The 18,457-nt window shown below is 29.3% G+C and overlaps 3 protein-coding genes and 2 non-coding genes across 15 annotated transcripts; 3 read left to right on the top strand and 2 right to left on the bottom strand.

Annotated features, from left to right (window-relative positions):
- Window positions 1–3,157: 3,157 nt before the first annotated feature.
- LOC143175242 (glutathione S-transferase 1-1-like) lies at window positions 3,158–10,352 on the top strand. Of its 10 annotated transcripts, none has more exons than XR_012999989.1 (7): window positions 3,179–3,298; window positions 5,186–5,361; window positions 6,428–6,486; window positions 6,605–6,746; window positions 7,515–7,618; window positions 8,435–8,602; window positions 9,192–9,341. XR_012999989.1 is itself a non-coding variant. In XM_076373424.1 (7 exons), exons 3-7 carry the CDS (start codon window positions 5,221–5,223, stop codon window positions 9,333–9,335), a joined length of 654 nt encoding a protein of 217 aa, XP_076229539.1. In that variant the 5' UTR covers window positions 3,193–3,298; window positions 4,138–4,413; window positions 5,186–5,220; the 3' UTR covers window positions 9,336–10,351. The 10 variants fall into 10 exon arrangements, 9 of the variants coding, with proteins under 9 accessions (XP_076229541.1, XP_076229545.1, XP_076229537.1 ...); XM_076373424.1 differs by lacking the exon at window positions 7,515–7,618 and adding an exon at window positions 4,138–4,413 and having other exon boundaries at window positions 3,193–3,298; window positions 9,192–10,351; XM_076373425.1 differs by lacking the exon at window positions 7,515–7,618 and adding an exon at window positions 4,138–4,413 and having other exon boundaries at window positions 3,196–3,263; window positions 9,192–10,351.
- Window positions 10,353–11,344: 992 nt separating this feature from the next.
- Window positions 11,345–11,416, top strand: TRNAP-CGG (transfer RNA proline (anticodon CGG)). Its single transcript has one exon. It is a non-coding gene; the product is annotated as a tRNA-Pro (tRNA).
- An 80-nt stretch (window positions 11,417–11,496) lies between these two features.
- On the top strand, window positions 11,497–12,280 carry Srp19 (signal recognition particle 19). Its single transcript, XM_031973545.2, has 2 exons — window positions 11,497–11,666; window positions 11,842–12,280. The coding sequence occupies exons 1-2, from the start codon at window positions 11,620–11,622 to the stop codon at window positions 12,233–12,235; spliced, it is 441 nt and encodes a 146-aa protein (XP_031829405.1). The 5' UTR covers window positions 11,497–11,619; the 3' UTR covers window positions 12,236–12,280.
- A 176-nt stretch (window positions 12,281–12,456) lies between these two features.
- LOC116425596 (uncharacterized) lies at window positions 12,457–14,177 on the bottom strand. 2 transcript variants are annotated; one of them, XM_031973543.2, is made up of 5 exons: window positions 13,933–14,177; window positions 13,720–13,836; window positions 13,108–13,643; window positions 12,929–13,027; window positions 12,457–12,862 (listed from the first exon to the last, which is right to left on the bottom strand). In XM_031973543.2, the coding sequence occupies exons 1-5, from the start codon at window positions 14,078–14,080 to the stop codon at window positions 12,614–12,616; spliced, it is 1,149 nt and encodes a 382-aa protein (XP_031829403.1). In that variant the 5' UTR covers window positions 14,081–14,177; the 3' UTR covers window positions 12,457–12,613. The 2 variants fall into 2 exon arrangements, with proteins under 2 accessions (XP_031829403.1, XP_031829404.1); XM_031973544.2 differs by having other exon boundaries at window positions 12,947–13,027.
- Window positions 14,178–14,583: 406 nt separating this feature from the next.
- TRNAH-GUG (transfer RNA histidin (anticodon GUG)) lies at window positions 14,584–14,655 on the bottom strand. The gene has a single exon. It is a non-coding gene; the product is annotated as a tRNA-His (tRNA).
- Window positions 14,656–18,457: the final 3,802 nt, after the last annotated feature.

The raw sequence follows: 18,457 nt of genomic DNA, 5'->3' as shown, positions 1-18,457 counted from the left end.
ATCAATAATACAATTTTTTATCTTTCTTTTATTTCTAAGAATAAAGATAACCAAAACGTTTTCAAAATAATTATGACGTATACATAAACTATTTACAGATATTGAAGGAAAATACATTTTAAATTATAAACAGTTTAGTTTATCTTTATTTCTAAAAAGAAAAGAAATGTAAACACTGCATTATTTATGGGATGATAATATTTCTAAATAAATAGTTTTATTTGACACAGTAGACAACTCAACCCTAAACCATGGTTCCCGTTCGGTAATGAACCTACGATTTCCCTCGAAGTAAAGAATTATTCGCAAGGTCAAAGAAAAAAACAAGCTGCAAATGGTAATTAGCGTCTACGTCGTAATGCGTCAGGTAACCGGCCAAGAGTTACTGAATCTTTAATGTAACAGAAGGTTCTTCAGCGTCGTCCTATGACAAATGAGAACTGCTCGGCAGAGATCCGGGTGCAACGGCCTCACGTGCGCATAGTCGACAATTATTAATGCGATACACAATCGGGCCAGCGCCGGAATGGAAGCGGCCGACTCACCCAGAAGTTTAAATACACCTCCAAATAGAGCGTTCGTGTCGCGCGCTTATCCATTCCGCGTGCATTTCAGTGTGCGCTTCTTCGGCGTGGCCCCTATAATTCATCGCGCATGCGAATATTATACGAACCGTGATGGACCCGGGCCATTAATCCCGCCGCGTTTATTCGCGTTTTTCGTGTACGACGTGCGAAAGACGACAACCACGCGAGAAAGAAAGAGGAATCGTTCGCGGTCGCGCGTACAAAGGTTGAACGCTACTTTCATTCAGCTGCACCATCCTTGGAGATTCGCCCAAATTAGGCGTTTCCCCGATGAAAGTGAATGATACTACTTCGTCACGATTTTATGCGGAGTTTGTTTGGTCGAAATTTAACCCCCCGCAGTGGTCCGTTTCGGATAAAAGTCAAACAAAAGTCCTAGTTGATATATAACTAATTGAAACGAAAGAAAAGTAACTTTTTCTTAAGAAACTATGGATATAATAATAATGAAATTGTTAATAATTTTATTGAGGGTTTGATTTATTTAATTTGATGAAAAAACGTGAGTAAAAAAATTGTATTTAAAAACAATTTCAGCAATTTCTTTAAAAAGATGAATCTATACCAGAAGATTTTTTAAAAGAAAATACTAATTATTGTAATTTATGTTACATATATTACAATTAAACATTTTGAAAATCATTTTGGAAACCATTTTAGAATCACTACACTGTTGTTCATCACGAAAGAATGTTTGTTATCACGCTAAAAAAGCTGTGACATGCAATTTTTATTACAGTACACTCTCTTACAATACATTGAGCCTCGTAAACTTGGAGTCGTTAAAATATCGCAAAGTCCATCAACTTTTTGCTGGATATGGCAGGAGTTGCTAATGTAATATTTATTAACCTTCATACGTCGTATAGTCTGCCATTTTTTCACATGTCATCGAACTTTAATACTTTTCTTCTTGTCTTATCTGTTCATACTTGTTATATTCACTTATTTTGAGGAACTGTGTAGACTACTTTTTTGGAAATCCATATTAATATCAAGCTTGCAATACGAGTTTGCTTAAAAAACTTGTGCATACCATAACTGAGTATAAATGCGGTTAAAGAGATAATAATATGCTTTATGCACACAAATAGAAGTATAAAAATGTCTTTTTTTTATAAAATTCACATGAAATATATGTATATACACATTTATTTATAACAAGTGCTATTTACATGCATAAGACATATAATAAACTTAAAACCTGTAATGGTAAAAGTACAAAATTTTGTGGAACACTTGTCAATTGCAAAAAATATAAGAAAATGCAGTAACAGTGCAGAGAATATCACAAAACCGAACTGTGTAATTACCTTAAAATGATAAAGGATTAAACTCAAAATTCATAATTAAATTCCTAATTTATAATGCTTTCAAATTCGATAGAAAAAAATTACGGTACTTTAAAGACTTTTAAAAAACGGGGTAAACGTAGTATTACGAGTGTATGAAAATGTATTTTTAAACGAAATATAATTATCAAATAAAAGTTTCTATATTCCTGTATGAGGAGAATTGTTCTGTACAAAGTCGAATTATCATACGATTCAACGAATAGTATGATTGCTATTGAATACGAATTAATTAACCCAGTAATTATGGTAGCCTTGTGTTCTTCGGGATGCGGCCAATTTACTTCGCTAGTAGTCTTTCTGATTCGATGCTCACTTGCTAATTACTTCGGAGCTCTGTTTTAGAAGCGTTTTAATTGCCATGTAATATTCAGTGAACAGCACCTTTTAATCGGGGTTTCTTTTTTTACGGAATCACGAAAAACACTTTCTCTTGAATCGAAATTTCCGCCATTATATTAAAGACAGTATTACAATCAGCAGTTAATTGCTATTCGAGTATTGGTAAGTTCTCTATTTGATATATCGACAATTTTATTCCACAATTATCTTCTGCGAAAGCCATTGGAAATTTAAGATTTAACAACTTCAAATCTGAATTCGACAGACATTTAATTTTACAGTTAAATTTCAATTACTAAAATATGATTGAAGATTGATATAATAGTTCTTTGTATTTGTAATGTAAGATTGTCAATATAAAATTTGATGTATTTTATACTATTATTTTTATATTTAAAAATACGGTAATTTAATTTATGTAAATATTATTAATAAAAAACATGTAGGAAAATTTCAAATTTTATAACAATTTCAAACGATATTATTAAGAAAAACCGATTTCAAATTAAAGAACATTTGAACATTATATGGAATTTTGATTACAAAACTGTATTCACTCAAATTTGCATAGATCTCATTATTCTTATAATAAAGTCCTTTTTTTCCTTTTTTTAATTACCTAAACAAAAATTATATTTTAAGTATTATATATATTAAGAAACAACATGTTTTGCTTAAAATAAGTTGAAATTATTCAAATCTAACAATATAATACTATTTCCAGCATTGCACAAATATTTTGCAATTAATAGAAAATATTTCTCTATGCTATAAATTGAACAAAAATGGCGTTCAGTGTAGCTATTGGGCTGATCCACCCACCGTGCTATCTCCATTACTATATACAGTAGTGTCTTCTATATAGACCATGTTTATTGAACATATCAGCACAAACGTTGAAGGTCTGCTGCCTTTAGTTCACCTGTATAAACGGAGCAGTGTGTATGTTTCACATACCTCTTATTCCACACTAATCGCCACAGTAATTACCATTTATTACAACTTTATAATTGTAAGGTAACAGTTTTATTACCAATCATTTGATCACATGGCATTGAAGTTTGTAAAATGCAGTGGAAGTCTACTGACGTATTGATATTCTTAAAAGAAGAAAAAATATTGAATTAAACGTCACTCTTTTTCTAAAACCATTATTATGTTCCATCACAACACAGCACACTGTGCAGATTCTTTCACAGTATACAGTGGAGTGTTTTATTCTCGCGTATTGATTGTCTGTTAAACGCTCGACGTAGGAATGGTCACGCTGTCGTAGTTTTTACAATCAATATTTGACACCTTGTTCTCCAATGCATAGTAGAATCACAAATATTACGAATATTTATATTAAACTACTGAATTTTTCACTTTTATTTGTTTTGTCATAGTATTTACTTTAAACTTTTAATTATTTTAATACACAGTTATTTCATTTCATGAAGAAATATTTCATGAACTATTAGCGTGTTTTATTGAAAATGATAATAAAGTTCCTCAAATTCAATAGAAATAAATAATTGTAATGAGTAGCTTATTTCATAACACAATAAAGATAGCAATAGGAGATACGGATTGTAATAATTTTACATCCACCTGAATATTTTATATAACCTTTTTTATATAAATATATAAATATTTTTTAATATTATAAATGTAAAAATAATATTTGTTGTGACAAATCGTTTCACTTCATCTAAATATTTTAATATTTATGACTAAATTATATTATTACACAGTAACAAATATATTAACAGTTTTGACAATCTATTCCCCTTGGACTATGTAAATGATATATATGTCCATATACATACATAACATATTCATACAAGATATGTACAGTGTAAATTTACTTATAGATGATGGATTTACGAGTTTCAATCAAAAGTATAGAGAATAAAAAGTATGGTCGAAGTAAATGGAATATTTTACGACGTGCCCTTTGAACTATGCACATCGTTCTCGAGTGAAACAATTTTCAATAAAACCGATGTTTGTAGATTCCACGTGCATTCGCTGTCGCGTGGTATAGTCTGTGGAATTTTTCATAGAAGTTACAAAACAACCAAAATAATCGTAAAAGAAAAGAATAACAAGTATTAAAAGGAGGATACATCCATGTATTTTTATTTTAAGTATGTAAATGAATATTCTTTTTACGTTTTAGTCTATAAAACATGCAATATTGTCAAATTGTACTCGAGGACAAAACATTCTCCCACTAAGAAGTTCCAAGTCTATTTTAAATGTTATGAATGAAATTTGTTAATTTTAATAATGGAAATAATTGTATAACAACATACACAACAAATATACGAAAATTTTGTTAAACAATTCTTTAGCACTTGTTAAGAACTTGTTACAACTTGCGAAATCCATTTCTTTATTTTACGATTACTGAATTTATAAAGGTGTTTATATATAAAAGTTTTTAAAATATTAATTTTTTCATTTACGTAATGTAACTAAATATCCAAAATTTTAAAATATTCTCTTTTAGTCTTTCAATGAGTAAAGAACATATGTTAAAGAGATTTTACGTTTTTGGTAATTCGTGAGAACAAAATAAATTTTGTTAAAACTGGACATTCAATTTTGAAAATAATTTTTGTAAACATAACATGAAAGAGATTAAAATGCTTATTTTTTCACTTTTACTTTGTTTTGTTTTAATATGCATCAGTTGCACCTACTAATAGGTGCGTAATATGCACAGTCTCTAAAAAATGATTGAACATTCCTTCACCTTACTTACTAACATTTCTAATTAACTCTAGCAAAGAAAAGAATACTCGAGAAAAATCATTTAAAATCACTCTAAATAAAATTATATACAATAAAATCTATTGTCTTTTCATAATATATACATAATTATTTTCAATGATAGATATCACGATTATTTTGCAGAAGTCATTTCGTCGATATAGTTTGTCATTCCGATAATGACGGTGGATTTATATTACACACCACTGAGCCCACCTTGCCAAGCAGTTCTTTTAACTGCGGAAGCGATTGGTTTCCCTTTAAACCTGAAGGAAATCGATTTGATGGCCGGCGAGCATCTGAAGCCAGAATATGAACAGGTTGGTACAAATAGGATTTTTTGTAGGTTTCGTTTCTACAGAGATTTCTTCATGAAAGGAGCACACGGCTGAATTGCAAGTTAAACATGAATTGACGGCGGATGTTTATGCACTTGTAGCGTTTGTAGACGTGAAAAGGCCGGGAAAACGAGTAAATGTAAATGCTTAAGTGACGTTTTTACATCGTTTTCAATTTCTTCATATGAATAACTCATTCCTGTTTCCAATTAATCCCTGCTTCAGCGAATCAGTCTGCAAAAACGGAACTTGCAAACTATTCTGGGATCTAAACATCAATGATCGTTAAACTCTTTTATTAAAAGTCTGCTTTATGAACCCGTTAATTAAACTGCAACTTTATTTTCAATTTAAATATTAAAATTCTACCAAAAACAAGTAATTCAATTTCCTTTATTCTCTCAGTTGAAGCAAAGTTAAAAGTTAATACAAAAACCCTTTTTTAGTCAATTATCGAATATCCTCTGGCTATTTTAACACTAGAACTATACCAAGTGTTTAATACGATTAATATGTAATCCTTAAAAAAATTGTGGCAATAGATTATTTTGGATTTCTTTACATATTCACTATAGTCTTAAAGTGAAACTATTTATTTTTTAAATTAATTTGGATATTTAATACTTTTAAGATATCAATAATTGCGAAATAAGAACAGTGAAAGCGGCCAGTTTGACGGGTGAAGTAGTTTCAGTGTTAATTGGCATAACGAATTTTCATAAAGGAAATCAAAATTTTTTCGAGGAAAAGAAATTTATGGAACGTATCTTCTGAAAACTTTTCTCAAAAAAGAAAAATTCCACTGTTTTATGATCTTGCTAACCAGAGTTAATAGAATATATATTCTCTTGAAAATTTTAACGCGCATTATTCTGTATTTTAAATTACAAGCGAATACAATTAACCAACTGACGAACCATAAATGTTTTATAAATTTAACTGTGTCTGGCCTGTTTATCGTTTTGCATTTCCTCGCCGCTGCAGTTCATAAGATTCTAAACGAAGTTTGTCACAATGGGAAGCTGAAATATGAAATATTCTGTTACAGTTGAATCCGCAGAAAACAGTTCCCTTTCTTGTGGATGGCGACTTAAAACTTACCGAGAGGTACGTAATTAATGGTTTCACGTCGCACGCTATTTAATCGTTTGGTGAAAATAATGTCAAGCGCAATGAGAAATTGTTCACGTTTACGAGTTTGTTTTTTTATACAATTACGTTGCAGCCGGGCCATTATGTCGTATTTGGTGGATGAGTATGGCAAATCCCCCAGGTTGAATCCACAAACACCGAATGCTCGGGCTTTGGTCAATCATCGATTGCATTTCGACATAGGCACTCTATACCAAAAAATACTGAACTATTATGCAAGTATTTTTCTCGTTTGAACATTTGTTACCATTTTTTAAATTATTTTATTTTCTATACGTTTCTGTGCAATTTTCTATGCGTATCCGACTTAATTTCAGATATATTTAATATTCATAAGTATTTAATATCAATAAATATTTAAAAATTATTCAATAATATTATAGATTGAGAGAATGCAGAAGAAACAGTTCAACGTATAATAATAAGTTATTTCCGTTTTTTGCAAACATAACATACCTAGCATATATAATCTTCATTGAAGAATAATAAATACATTTTACAGTCATCAACATTTCAAAGTAGAAATAATTTATAATTAGACATAACAGAAATGGCCATATTCAGAAACATATCCCAGAATCATTTCAAGTGCCATTCTGATAAAACAACCTACTTTCTTTTCATTTGTTGAAAGTATTTACCTCCAAGAAAATACAGTTATTTAATTTCAACTAATAGAAACATTATGTTGTAAAATAAAATCGAATGTAAGAATAACTTATATTTTAATAATTCTAATTAATTTTTAGAAGATCAACAAATTCTCAATTTTCTTTTTATATATTGTGTGCAGACACGAATTATTCATAAAAGAAACATTCTTTTTTATACAAAAAAAATAACAACCCTTCGAAGGTTAATAAGAAACCACTTGTAGCCAGTAATGTTACTTCACTGTTTCGTGATAGATACTAGTAATAAAAAGAAATGTTGAATATAACCGAACTTATTTATGTTACAACACAGTAGTTTGCCCGATACAGCATTTTAGGGGGAAGACTAAGTACTCGGCCATTTTAAGAACCTGCGTTTATCTCAAAACTCGTTTTCCGAGTGACGTTATTACAATAAAGACACTACCCTATAGGTCAGTCTGAAATTGTTACGTCTTTTTACATGCATAACAGTAACCATCGTTAGCGTCGTAATTATGGTTATGTCAGAAGAGACAGAATTATCGGAAAATGGCAAAATTTCAATGTTACGAGCTAAAATGCGCGATTTTTTAATATCCACTTTTGAATTCAGTTTTCAATTTTTAATTTTGAATATCTAAAACACTATAACGACATTAATATAAATTAAGAATCTATTTTATTTTTCTGTTTCGGATAAATGTATGCGTTCGGATACCGCTAACACCAGCAAAGTGGTATTTTTTCAAACAGTATTCGGAGCCATGGATTCCAAAACAGCACGAGTTAATCAATCAACATTTCGAGCAAATCAATTTTTCAATATTTTTAGTATCATTAAATAAGTCTGAGTAAGCTGAAAACAGTTCCATCAATAACTCACACGAATAACGTTAAAAATTGGACTTCTGCTATTTTGGAATTCACGACCTCGTTTATTCCATACACAATAATTCATTGAAAATATAGATCGACGCACTTTTTAAAAATTAATTTTAATGGTATAAATGTATTCTATGAATAAACAGATGAAGAATTTAAATTATTCAGGTCGTTCGACCAAAATAAATCTCGTGCAAGAAATATCCGTTATACATTCGTGACTTACTTTCGGATAAATAAACACCTTTATTTTCGTTCCTTCCATACATATTTTATTGTATATTAAAATATATCAGAATCGAAATGTCGAGTTTCATTTGCTACTTCATATGTATTGTGAAAAGGAAATTTATTCGTGAAATTTTATTTTAAGGAATCTGTTACAGGGCCCAGTTGCATTTGGCTTGGCAGAAGAATATGATCCAGTACGGTACACAGAATTACAAGCTGCATTTGAAATTCTAAATCATTTCCTTGAAGGACAAGATTACGTCGCAGGACGTTACATGACCATTGCCGATCTAGCAATAACTTGTTCGGTGTGCACTGCAGAGGTTAGAGCAACCTGTACATTTGAAGTTATAAAGCGCATTAATAAAACAGTGGTTTCATAAAAATTGTTAGAATTAAAATATAATTTATTATTTTCATATACAGTTTACTATTTACATTAAAATAAACATCATAGGTACCAATGATTGAATGAACATTATAAAATCAGAAGATATATTTTATTATTTATTAGACTGGATGAGAAGCAACATTTATTTGTCTATATTAAATTTAACAATTAACTTTTATCCATTAGAGACCTTGAACTGCAACTGTACTTAATAATTTTTGTTAGATTTATCAAGATTGAATTGTAAGTCATCGAACTTTTGTTACTTACCTATTGAAAGTTACTTATAACTTTCCTGGAAATTACTTTTTATTAACCTCATAGTACATTAACAAAGTCTCAAAATTGTAGACAGTAATTAATAACTTTTAAATTAATCTATATAGACTAGAGGGTAATAAAAGAAATTGCGTTTTTACACATTTAGTGTACCTATATTTGATTTAAGAAATTTCACTGTATGAATGTATTTAATTAAATCATTTACATTTGATCTAAAAGAAACATAAAACAATTTGCAGGTTTTTGGTTTCGAAATGGAGGACTATCCAAATGTTGTTAGATGGATGGAAAAAATAAGAAAATCTGCTCCTGGATATCGCAAGGCTGTCGAAACACTGGCGTTAAAGAAGAAAAGCCTCGAAGAATTAAAACAACCAAAATAATTACGATCTTATTAATATTTCAGGCAGCGTGATTAATCCAAATAAATTGCAAAATATAAAAATAAAAAAAGTACTATTACATTAAAATGATTAATTCGTCGTAAAATACAATACTTTTAAGTGAATTTGAATATCTTACATTTTCTTAACACATTGTACGACGGCTAAATTTCAGCTACTAAAAACGCCAGCGTCAGTGATTATATTGATACATTTTTAAACATCGATTAAACCGAAATTTCTAACTTACGGAAAAGAATAAGGAATTCGATTTTGTAAATTTTACTTTGGATTTGTGTCATACATATCTAAAATGTTACATTACCATAGGATTAGCAATTAAACGATAGACTAAAAATCCCGCATTATCGCGAGGCCGGCGCGCAATCTGTCAAGGAAATATCGTTTAATGTCACTACAGTTTTATATTAGATTAATTTTACTTTTAAGTGTCATTTCATTTACTAGAAAGTAGTGAATTATTACCTGTAAAGGACGAATTTTAATTCTGTGCTCGGTAAAAAGAAAAATTCAGAGCAATATAGCCAGAATTGCAATTGATCACAACGATGCCACTGAAGTCTGATTAATGGGTCGTGAATAAATCCTTCATCCAACGATTTACCGTTAATCTCTTTCCTTGCCAAATAGGAAATTTTAAATTGAAGGAACATAGGTTACATCATACACAATTTTTCTGATATTTTATGTAAAAAAAGATACTTTTCCTTTTATGAAAAAATTCTTTTATTCTATAAAATCTATACGTGTTGCAACTTCATTTATGAAATAGATATATTTATGACTTAATTTAAATTAATACAATTAACTTGTATGTTATTCACTCCTTTTATTTTATGTTTATAACCTTCTAGATTTATTTGTTTATTACGAATAACTCAAATTTAAAATATTTAATTCAATTGCATACTACATTTAAAAAGCTTTAGAGTGTGTTCGATAGAGCAAAGTTATTACCAAATTAATTTTATTGTAATTGACACATCACTTTCTATTGATATAGTAATAAATTAACAATCTATATAAAACGGACATCATTCTTTCTAAACAAAACATGCCCATTAGCATTTTGAATATTACTAACAGTTTTTAAATAAATATACTAGAATACACAGATATTCACATCAAATCATTATTGAAAATAATAGATTGCTCATTTACGCATTATCTATAATTCTTCATTATCAATTTCTTCTCTATTAACATTTGATTAATTTAACATATTAACATTTTCTCTTCTCGATTTTCTTGGTTTAAGTTATTAAGAATAACAGATAATATACGAAAGAAATATATTTAATTTTCAATCATATGAAGTTGATAACTAATAAATATATTTAAATGTCACAAAAAAGATTTATTAAAAGAAACTACAAAATAATAGTTAAGTGTTTAAGTAACAAAAGAGAAAGTACTCAAATTTATTTGTACATAAATATTTTTACCCTTTAGAGACTGGTGGTACCATCTCTGACACAATGTACAAACTGGTAGTCAAATAATTTGAAGTTGGAAGATATATGTACTTGCAGATGTTACGTAACCGATGTTACAGATCACTCACGAGTTCAGGCACCTACCTTTTGTCGGTGCTTCAGGCTCTGATGCCTCTTATCGACAGTTCAGCTAATCATGTCGATACTTGATAAAGTAATGTACGGAATTCTGTACTTCTGATTATTGTTATAATCTACCTCTTAATGTAAATTTTGGGAAGGTATTAACAATATAATAAATAAAAGTATTGCACGTAATACAAAAATGATATTAAATATCATATAGATACTTTAAACCTTATACAGAAGTGTAATCTTTAAACTTATAATACGATAAAATCTAATGACCTATGAATATGAATCTATTAATGTTTAGAATAACTTCTTAAGGTATTTAACATTTTTTAAATTATTAATTGATTCGTCGTAGAGAATGTTAATTATTTTTTAATATTTTATTTTAATATTATTATTGGAAAATGATTATTACATGGCTCGTTGGTCTAGGGGTATGATTCTCGCTTCGGGTGCGAGAGGTCCCGGGTTCAAATCCCGGACGAGCCCAAGAAATATTTTTTTTCATTTTGATAAAATACTTTTTAAATCTTTTCTTAATAACAGTATACAATCATTCATTCTATGATAATATTAATTTCGGTTTAGGTTTCATATTCATAATTATACATTATAATTATCTCTTTGTAACATAGTATCGTAAATGAAAATTGAATTATCTCTTGGTTCGTGCAGTATCGCAAATATCAAACATGGCGCTCGCATGGAATCCGTCGAAGAAACACAGTGATTGTGAAAGGTATGTCCATTTAAATATGTAATTGTTTATTTTAAAATTTTTGTAACTGTTTTCATAATGGCAATCGAGAAATAATGTTTTCGCAATAAAGTTAACTCAATAAACACGTTACGCCGCTAGCAGCTGCTACATAACCTCTTTGACGTGAAGGTGACAGATTTGGTTTTTGTTACAGATGGGTTTGCATTTATCCGGTTTATATAAACAGCAAAAGAACGTTAGCAGGTGGTAGAAAGCTTGCAAAGGATAAATGTGTGGAAAACCCTACACATCAGGAGATCCGTGAAGTTTTAGTGGCAGCTGGTTTTAATGTTGGTGTAGAAAATAAATCACATCCAAGAGAACGTAGCAAAGAATTATTATTTCGAGGACGTATTCGTGTACAATTGAAAAATGATGATGGTACACCTGTGAAATCTGACTTCCCCACTAGAGACTCCCTTTTACTTTACCTAGGCACTACTATACCCAAATTAAAAACTCGCCAAGGTAAACAATCAATGGGTGAACAATCTTCACAGTCATCTAGTTCATCATCTAAAAAAGGAAAGGGAAAAGGAAGAAGGTAATGAGGAAACAACAGTGTAATAAAGATAATAAATACATTTCACTTATATGCACTTTATTATTGAAGTAAGAATTATTTTCATGTCTGAAAATAAATTATATGTATTAGACTTTACATAAAGTTACTATGAAACAAATTTAAATTGCATATTATTTACTTGTACAAGTTATTACTTAATACAGTTTTTGAATGCTTAATGGTATTTTATTATATGTTAAATAATATTCAATAATATATTATGTAAAAATAAGTTTTCCTTTGTAAAGTGATCATGAAATACCTCTATTTATCTTAAACTGACGAATATATCTTTAAGATTTACCCTGAACCTTTGTATTTTATTTATTGTCATCTTGTTAGTATTAATAATGTTATTATTTTATTTACTATCTGCAGTTTTGTCCAATACTGGATCTTGCTGAGGTATATCTATGTCCTCATCTTTATTTTTCACAGAACCTACATTTTCTTCTGCATTTAAGTTATTATTTATACAGTTAGAAGATTGTTGTGACGAACCAACAACTGGTGATGATAATTCTCTGTTATGTGGTACAAATTTTACAATATATCCAGTAGGTTGTAAATCTGGAAAGTAGTTAGGGTGAACCACTTGTGTTGCAGGGGTCTGTAAATTATAACTTTAATGAAATATTTGCAAATGTTTAATATTATATAAGGACTGTATAAATACTTTGCTACTGTAGCTTACAGGAGATGCACCTAAAGCAGGTTCATAGTGTCCATTTAAATTTGTTAAATCACTCACAAGATTGGTTTCACTTTTACCTAACTAAAATAAAAGAAAATGAAAAAATAAATTATTGGTTGAACATTAAGTATATAAGTACGCTGTATTGAACTGTTACTTACTGATTTAGGACTTCCAAGAAGTGGTTGATGTAAAGGTTGATATAAGGGTTGATGTAAAGGTACAGTTGGGAACAGTGCATGTTGCAGTTGTGATTGTGCATTGGCCAAACTATGTACCGGCAGACTAGCAACTCTAAAGAGAGTACTAGGAAGTGTGTGTAACCTATTAATATGGGGATGGAAGCGAGGATGTAAAATTGACCGTAATATATTTCCCCTAAGAGGAACATGTGGAATAGCAGTAGCTAATCCTGGATGATATACAGAATGTAGTCCACCATTGTTAAAATTTAATGGTGGGATATAAGGTTGTAATGCAGGAATGTGTGGGACACCAACAAGGGAATCAGAAAAATTAGTATTATTATCATTTTCCTTCCCAGCCAAGTTGGCATCATTTGCATTCTTTGGGTTACTTAATCCAACTATGTTACTTTCATCATTGTTTGAATTGCAGTTAGATGATCCTACAAAGTGAGAATGGCCTTTTAATGGTCCTCCAGTAAGGAAATAATTTGCAACTTGATGTGCATCTCCTGAAGATAATTAAAAGAGTATAAAAGAATATAACATCTGACATTCTTATATTTTATTAATTTTTGTTCTTCTTACCCTCTTTTAAATGTCGTCTAGATCCTAAAACACTTCTTGCAGCACGACCTTCTTCTGATAAATTATTAATATTGGTTGTAAAATTTAATTCTTTTAATTCTCTTTGTGAACGAAGTACTTAAAATTTTTAGACAAATAATATAGTCAGTAACACTCATAAGGAAATTAAACCTTTTTTTGTTATATCTAAAATTAATGATAAATATCTTTTACCTTCCCGATCATTATGTGTATTAAAAGTCTCATCCTTTAATAGAGCAGATTGTTTGATGTTAGTAGATTTTGCGCAAGAAACACCACGTGTGTATTGTCCAATAAAATATAATACAACAATTATGTATAAATATTGAATTCCTTTCATAGTTGCATGAAATAATTGATCTTTAAAAAATAAAGTAACAGCAATAATGATACGCTTCCGTCAGCTTATACTTTACACTGGAGTTGCGCCTAATTCCACCTGCAATTTATTCATCGTGCAGTAAAGAATTTGCTGACAGAAGAAGAATTTGTTTATTTTTCATAACGTAAGATGCTTACTTCGATTCTTACAGCCGTAATCGGTTACACCAAGTTTTAAACAACTGATGAAACAAAGTTTCTTTTTAAGTAGGTGTTTTCCTAAATATTGTGAAAAATTAATTCTTGCTAACTTATATCAAATTTTAAAAAATGATTTTATTTCATATGGATTACATTTGTTAAAAACAGTATTAATGTTTATATTAATAATATATTACGAAAACTTAAAAGTAATTAATTATACATAATTTGTGTGTTTTAATGACTATGTAATAATTTATGATTAAAAAATGATAAAAAGTTTTTAAAAATTAAACCTTCTCCGTGACAATGTTTTCACATTGCCGTGACCAGGATTCGAACCTGGGTTACTACGGCCACAACGTAGGGTCCTAACCACTAGACGATCACGGCTATTGAAGGTCATGTTAAAGAATTTTGTTTTTTAACAGAAATAGTCAATATATTGCATAGTTAAAGTAATGAACTTGCTCATTATTTTATAATAAAATATTTATTTAGTAAATATAAATATAATTTACATTGACTTTGGAAGAATTACTTTTCAATATGAAAAATACACTGTACTATTATACACATTTCGATAAATAGTTAACTTTTCCATAACTTATCGTAACTTTAAAAAGTTCACTGAAAAGAACTTCTACAATTTTTCAAACTCCAATGAATTATTTAATAAACAATATTCAATTTTTAATTATTTTCTACTTTGACAAGCTAAAAGTATAAGAACAAATATTCAGAAGTGAAAACCCAGAGTATAATATTAGTTCCATAAAGTGGTTTTAGATTTCTACATACAATTGCGTAGGATATTAAAAACATATTTTATTATATTAGTGCAAGGCATTAATACTTGGTATTAAATTCACTAAATTATTGTGCCTGTTTAGTGTTGCATAATGTTACATATTATGAGGCAATGCACAGTTACTAATATTATACTACATACATACATTATACTACAAATGCATATAAATTATAATTGTAATTTATATTTCAGTCTTTAGTACAATGCTTAAATAAATTTTTGATCACAGTGATCTACAACATTAAGTAATAATGATAATTCATTAATCGAATAAATTAATAAATATATACTATAGACTATATAAATACTTATGTATTTCATAATAATGTTGGATTTGAAGGAAAATTCTGATAATATAAAATGTATAGACATTGTATGAGCAGAAGAAGATATTTATAATTTTTAATTATATATTATTGCTGCTCGTGCTATTTTCTTATATAAAGAGATATAAATAAATAATTGAATTGTTATCGATAGATGGCGGTATTCACTGCTTTAACAACAACAATGTTAATCGTATTTAAATCATGACCTATAGATGGCAGAAGCATTCATTTTGACGACTAAGAAGAAATAGCTCCTCGCAGTATCTGTTAGCCTAGTATAATCCGGCTTCCAGTGACCGTCGTTGTGTCACCGCAACGCCGTGGTTTTAGCAATAGTGGTTCAAACTGTGTAGAAAGTGATTTCTATAAAAGCGTATAAAATATGAAGAATTTCGATGCACGGAATCAGACAAATATCCGCTCTGTATAACGATTGTAAGAAGATAGACTTTTAAGGTACAGCAATTTGTATCCCGAGGAAGATTCCCGCGCGAAGCGCACGCAGGTATGTATCTATTTGAATAGTCACGAATTGTTTCAAATGTTTTCCTATATATATGCATAACATACAAGAGTATAAATTAGAACTTTCTATACGAAAGATATAGTTAAGCTAAATTATAGTATAGTAGTTAAATTTAAGCGAACAATTTCATTCAAGCTTTAAATTAGGCTTTAAATATTTTAAGTGCTTTTTATCCAACATTATTAACCTCTTAATACAGACTAATTATTAAAATGTTTCATTCAAGCGTTTGCACAGATTCTTGAAATGAACTATATAATTGTATCTTCTGATTTATTAAACCCATTATTAAACTTGTCTTCATTAAAATAGAAATTTTTAGTATTAATTTAGAACGTTCAATTGTTACTTAACAGTTCTTTTTTTTTTAATTGCAGTGGAAACATTAAATACACATTCTTCATTTCTATTTTTTGAAATTCAGTTTTTAATGCAAACATCAATTTGTTTGAAGAAACAGATTTTTCTTTAATGAATTTCCATCTTTCATTCTGTCATTTTCTTGGACGTAAATTAATAAATTTATACCCATCGAATTTTTTTCTACATTTGACAACAATTTCGTGAAAGCCTGCAGTTATTACATTTTTTTCTGTTAACGTTTAGTAAGTAGAGAAATTAAGATATTCATATGTAAACGGAGTAATTCAAGTTAGAATTTGACGAAACTCATTCCAGATGTGCAATATAGAATTTAAACTTTGATTTAAAAATCACCTAACAAACCGTTGGATCACGGTCCTGAGATCACGTACTCAGTAACTTTCTAGTTTGTTCTGTTTTCCTGATCATGAGAATCTTCGTACGAGCCTGTCTCAACATCAGCTTCACAGTATACAGACGACAAATTCGCGCAATGGACATAAGAATCAAACCTGATAATAAATTCTGGATTGTAATAGATGAGCTGCCAAGTACAAATCGCGACTAGATTGCGATAATTTGTACTGATTGAAATCTTTATATATACATGTAAAAATATTTGAATAAAATGAAACGTGATTTTCTGAGTTAGTAAATTTTATACATTCAGAATAAAGTACAAAGGATTTCATGGAGTGTATTAAATATCGCAAGTTTTATCACTTTTTAGAGACTATTATAGAAATAAAATGCATTATGATTTGCAATCTGACAATTACTACGTAAAAAGAAATGAAAAACTTGAAGTTTTCAATTAAGTAATTATATAATTACTTTTTCATTTCAACCCGTTAAAAAGTCCCTCTATTATAATTTCTTGTCGATAGGTGATCCAGTATGTACTTGAGATCTTTTTAAATGAAATTAACAGACATATTCAGATCAGTCTTTATGGCCATATGTATTCTTCTTTAAAGAATACATTGGACTTTTGGTTAGTCCAAAGTAGTAATTTTGTCTAAAATTATATCACTTGTACCAGGGTGCCTGAAATAATACTCCTCTGCATGTCGGATGTTATAGTTCCATAAAGTAAAAAATTTTAAACTATTTGTAATCTGCATGAGTATGTACTGAACTAGAACTGTGTAAAATGATGAAATGACAATATCTCAAAACGGGAATTTCTATTTTTAAGAATAAGTTGATTTATATTTTAACTTTTAAGATGCGAATTTTGCAAATACCAACTTAAATTTAGTACTTGTTCAGACGATTAAAGAAGATGCTCCGAAGATACTCGTTAAATTTGAAAGAAATTAAATTATTGGCTCACGAGATACTATGTGTGTTACTTCAAAAAGTATTTTAACGATTCGATCACTTCAATCCCGTATAAGTAATTTCCTCAGCCAGCTATTATCATCTGGTGTCACATAAGTTTGATTTCGTATCATTACTTTCAAATGGCGAATGAAAGTGATTTTAGATCACATATTTGGTGTTCATATCTTACTAAACCCACTCTCTTTTGTAGAAAAGTTATTATCTACGCCTTTTAATATTGTATCAATGAATATACTGTAATTATTAATTATATTACGATCGACTACCTAAATAATGCTGACAACAATTTAAAGTCATCAGCAGAAAGGTACGGCCCTTAAACTGTTACATAAACCTCAGTTAAAGTTTGCACTATCAATTTCTCAAAGTTTATCTACGATATTTCAAGATTATATTCATAAAACACAAAAAGTGCAAGAACGATTCAATAAATTGAAACCACCAAAGAAAGGTTTTTGAAAAAGAACTATTCTTATTTTCGCTCGAGTTGGCATGAACAAATACCAAAAGGGAAGAAGAAAATATGAAATAAAAGAAGACTCTAAAGAAGTATGCTCAAATATTTTAAAACTAAAAGAAATCAGAATAGTACACTTAATTTAATCAGTAATCCACAACTACGGAATACACAATACAATCCTATATACAGATAATCATCTGCATAATGTAAAGTAGTTGTCAATAATCCAATGGGGTTGACGCACCTTAAAATATATAATAAAACTTTAATACAATACAATACTAATAATACAAATTTTATTCTCCATGATCCGATTGACGATTGCCACTAATCTTCACGCGGATCGCGTTATCCTAAAC

The sequence above is a fragment of the Nomia melanderi genome, chromosome 13 (assembly GCF_051020985.1).
Source record: "Nomia melanderi isolate GNS246 chromosome 13, iyNomMela1, whole genome shotgun sequence".
Lineage (NCBI taxonomy): Eukaryota > Metazoa > Arthropoda > Insecta > Hymenoptera > Halictidae > Nomia > Nomia melanderi.
The sequence above is the reverse complement of the archived record's forward strand: the minus strand, read 5'-3'. Positions and strand labels throughout refer to the sequence as shown.

Excerpts from the sequence above, each read along its gene's own strand:
- LOC143175242 (XM_076373430.1), top strand. The coding sequence starts at position 5,221 with ATGACGGTGGATTTATATTACACACCACTGAGCCCACCTTGCCAAGCA. Across the intron at positions 5,362-6,427 it reads TGAAGCCAGAATATGAACAG|TTGAATCCGCAGAAAACAGT; the intron begins GTTGGTACAAAT and ends ATTCTGTTACAG. Across the intron at positions 6,487-6,604 it reads GACTTAAAACTTACCGAGAG|CCGGGCCATTATGTCGTATT; the intron begins GTACGTAATTAA and ends ATTACGTTGCAG.
- Srp19 (XM_031973545.2), top strand. The coding sequence starts at position 11,620 with ATGGCGCTCGCATGGAATCCGTCGAAGAAACACAGTGATTGTGAAAG. Across the intron at positions 11,667-11,841 it reads AAACACAGTGATTGTGAAAG|ATGGGTTTGCATTTATCCGG; the intron begins GTATGTCCATTT and ends TTTTTGTTACAG.
- LOC116425596 (XM_031973543.2), bottom strand. The coding sequence starts at position 14,080 with ATGAAAGGAATTCAATATTTATACATAATTGTTGTATTATATTTTATT. Across the intron at positions 13,644-13,719 it reads TAGACGACATTTAAAAGAGG|GAGATGCACATCAAGTTGCA; the intron begins GTAAGAAGAACA and ends AATTATCTTCAG. Across the intron at positions 13,028-13,107 it reads TTCTTGGAAGTCCTAAATCA|TTAGGTAAAAGTGAAACCAA; the intron begins GTAAGTAACAGT and ends CTTTTATTTTAG.